Below are 2035 nucleotides of genomic sequence, written 5' to 3' on the forward strand. Positions count from 1 at the left end.
AGTAATAGTTTTACATGCATTCCCCCAGACTTCTATACAATAAATCAAGTGTGGAACAATTATTGCATTATATAATATAAATAGTGCTTTATCATTAAATATGTCCTTTACTTTATGTAGTACTGCAATAGATCTTGATATTTTTGTTCTTAAATAATCTATATGAGCTCTCCATGTTAACTTTTCATCAATGATGACACCCAGAAACTTCACCTCACTGACTCTACAGATTTCAACTTTAAACGTACCATTGACAGTTCTCTTTTTATTACTGAATATCATATAATTAGTTTTATCTATATTTAACGATAATTTATTAACTTTAAACCAAGTTTGTATTTTTACAAATTCCGTCTGCATCATCTCCAACATCTGTTCTATGTCTTCACCCAAACAAATAAATGTAGTGTCATCAGCAAATAAAACACATTTAAGCAACCCCGACACATTCACCAAGTCATTCACATATAAAATAAATAACTTTGGTCCAAGAACAGAACCCTGAGGAACCCCACATGTGATACCACAGAGTTCAGATCTTATATCATTTATTTGGACAAACTGTTTCCTGTTTGATAAATAACTTGATACCCACTGTAGTACTGGGCCTCTTATGCCATATTTATTCAATTTTTCAAAGAGAATATTGTGATCAATGGTGTCGAATGCCTTCTTTAAATCCACATAAATACTGACACAGCACTGTTTTTGATCAACAGCAGTTGTTATTTGTTCTATTAAGTCCATTAGACCCATTGATGTAGATTTAATTCATTTAGCTTAGCTGTGACAGCCATCTAGAATAAGATTGACCTAAAAAATAATCAGTTGCAGATGTACATCCAACATTGAAATCTGTTCACTGGTTCATGGGACAATTACACCTGCGTGCACACAGACAAAAACATTATTGCCCTTTTGCCTTAGATGGAAAAGGGTCATTCTGCTCTCTCTTCCCCATCTTGTCAACACATAGTAAGAGCTGCACACGTACCATTAAATCCATCCTGGTTGAGGTCCCCCAGTGGAGCCAGAGAGCTGCCGAATCGGCCGAAAGCCTGTGAGCCGAGGAGCTGGTGCTGGCTTGGCTGGAGCAGCAAAGGGCCTCTCTGCAGGTACACGTACACCTTACCCATCTCCTCCAGACGCCCGTCAGACCCCCGACATATGAACATCGGAGCTCCCACAGCAAGGTCGTCCAAACTGTGGACAGCACCAAAGACAGGGTCAAGAAAAAAGGACAGTGTGTTAACAGAAAAGTAACAGGAAACAAACCCTGATGATTGTGTTTAGTAAACTGTAAACTACTACCAAACTAAATTTGACTTCAATATCTTCATAATGGATTCAGTTAAAGCCATTTTTGTGTTTGCTGAGGTAGCTGTGGTGGCCATCTTGAACCAGGTTCACTCTAAAACCTAACCAGTGTTAGATGTACATCTAAAGATTATTTTATGAAAGTTTGAATAAAATTTGTTCAGTAAATAATGAAATGTTTTGCTAACAGACATCGTCCCCATTACTTATAGGCAAAGTCTGAAACAACTGATGGACCTGTTAGCAGTCAGTGCTTGTCTTCAGGATCACTATCAGCTACCACCAGTCCAAAATTTAGCTCAAAATCTCCCAAACTGCCCGAGTTACAGACAAGTCATGCATCATCACCAGTGAGATTTATTTAACAGACATTTCTAACGTAATGAACACTGTCGGTTGTAATGACTGCAGAATTAATCATAAAGAAAATGTTCAACAAATGAGAGCTCCACACATAGGAGAAGGGAGATTTTCATGACACAGTATGAAGAATCCCAGTGACAAACACAAAAACCTCACTAACTTTTGGTTTAGTGAAAGCTCCCTACACTTAGATTATTCTCTCATTACAGGTGCTGGTCATAAAATTAGAATATCATGAAAAAGTAGATTGATTTCAGTAATTCCATTTAAAAAGTGAAACTTGTATATTATATTCATACATTACATACAAACTCATATATTTCAAATGTTTATTTCGTTTAATTTTGATGATTAC

At 36.6% G+C, this 2035-nt stretch overlaps 1 protein-coding gene across 1 annotated transcript in view; it reads right to left on the reverse strand.

Moving 5' to 3' along the window:
- LOC108246081 (integrin alpha-5) overlaps nt 1-2035 on the reverse strand; it is a 71585-nt gene that overhangs the window by 30841 nt on the left and 38709 nt on the right. The window contains exon 12 of the mRNA XM_017433435.3: nt 995-1203. Within this exon, the coding sequence (XP_017288924.1) occupies nt 995-1203 (209 nt within the window). The remainder of the gene's footprint in view (nt 1-994; nt 1204-2035) is intronic.

Source organism: Kryptolebias marmoratus, linkage group LG4 (genome assembly GCF_001649575.2).
Source record: "Kryptolebias marmoratus isolate JLee-2015 linkage group LG4, ASM164957v2, whole genome shotgun sequence".
NCBI lineage: Eukaryota > Metazoa > Chordata > Actinopteri > Cyprinodontiformes > Rivulidae > Kryptolebias > Kryptolebias marmoratus.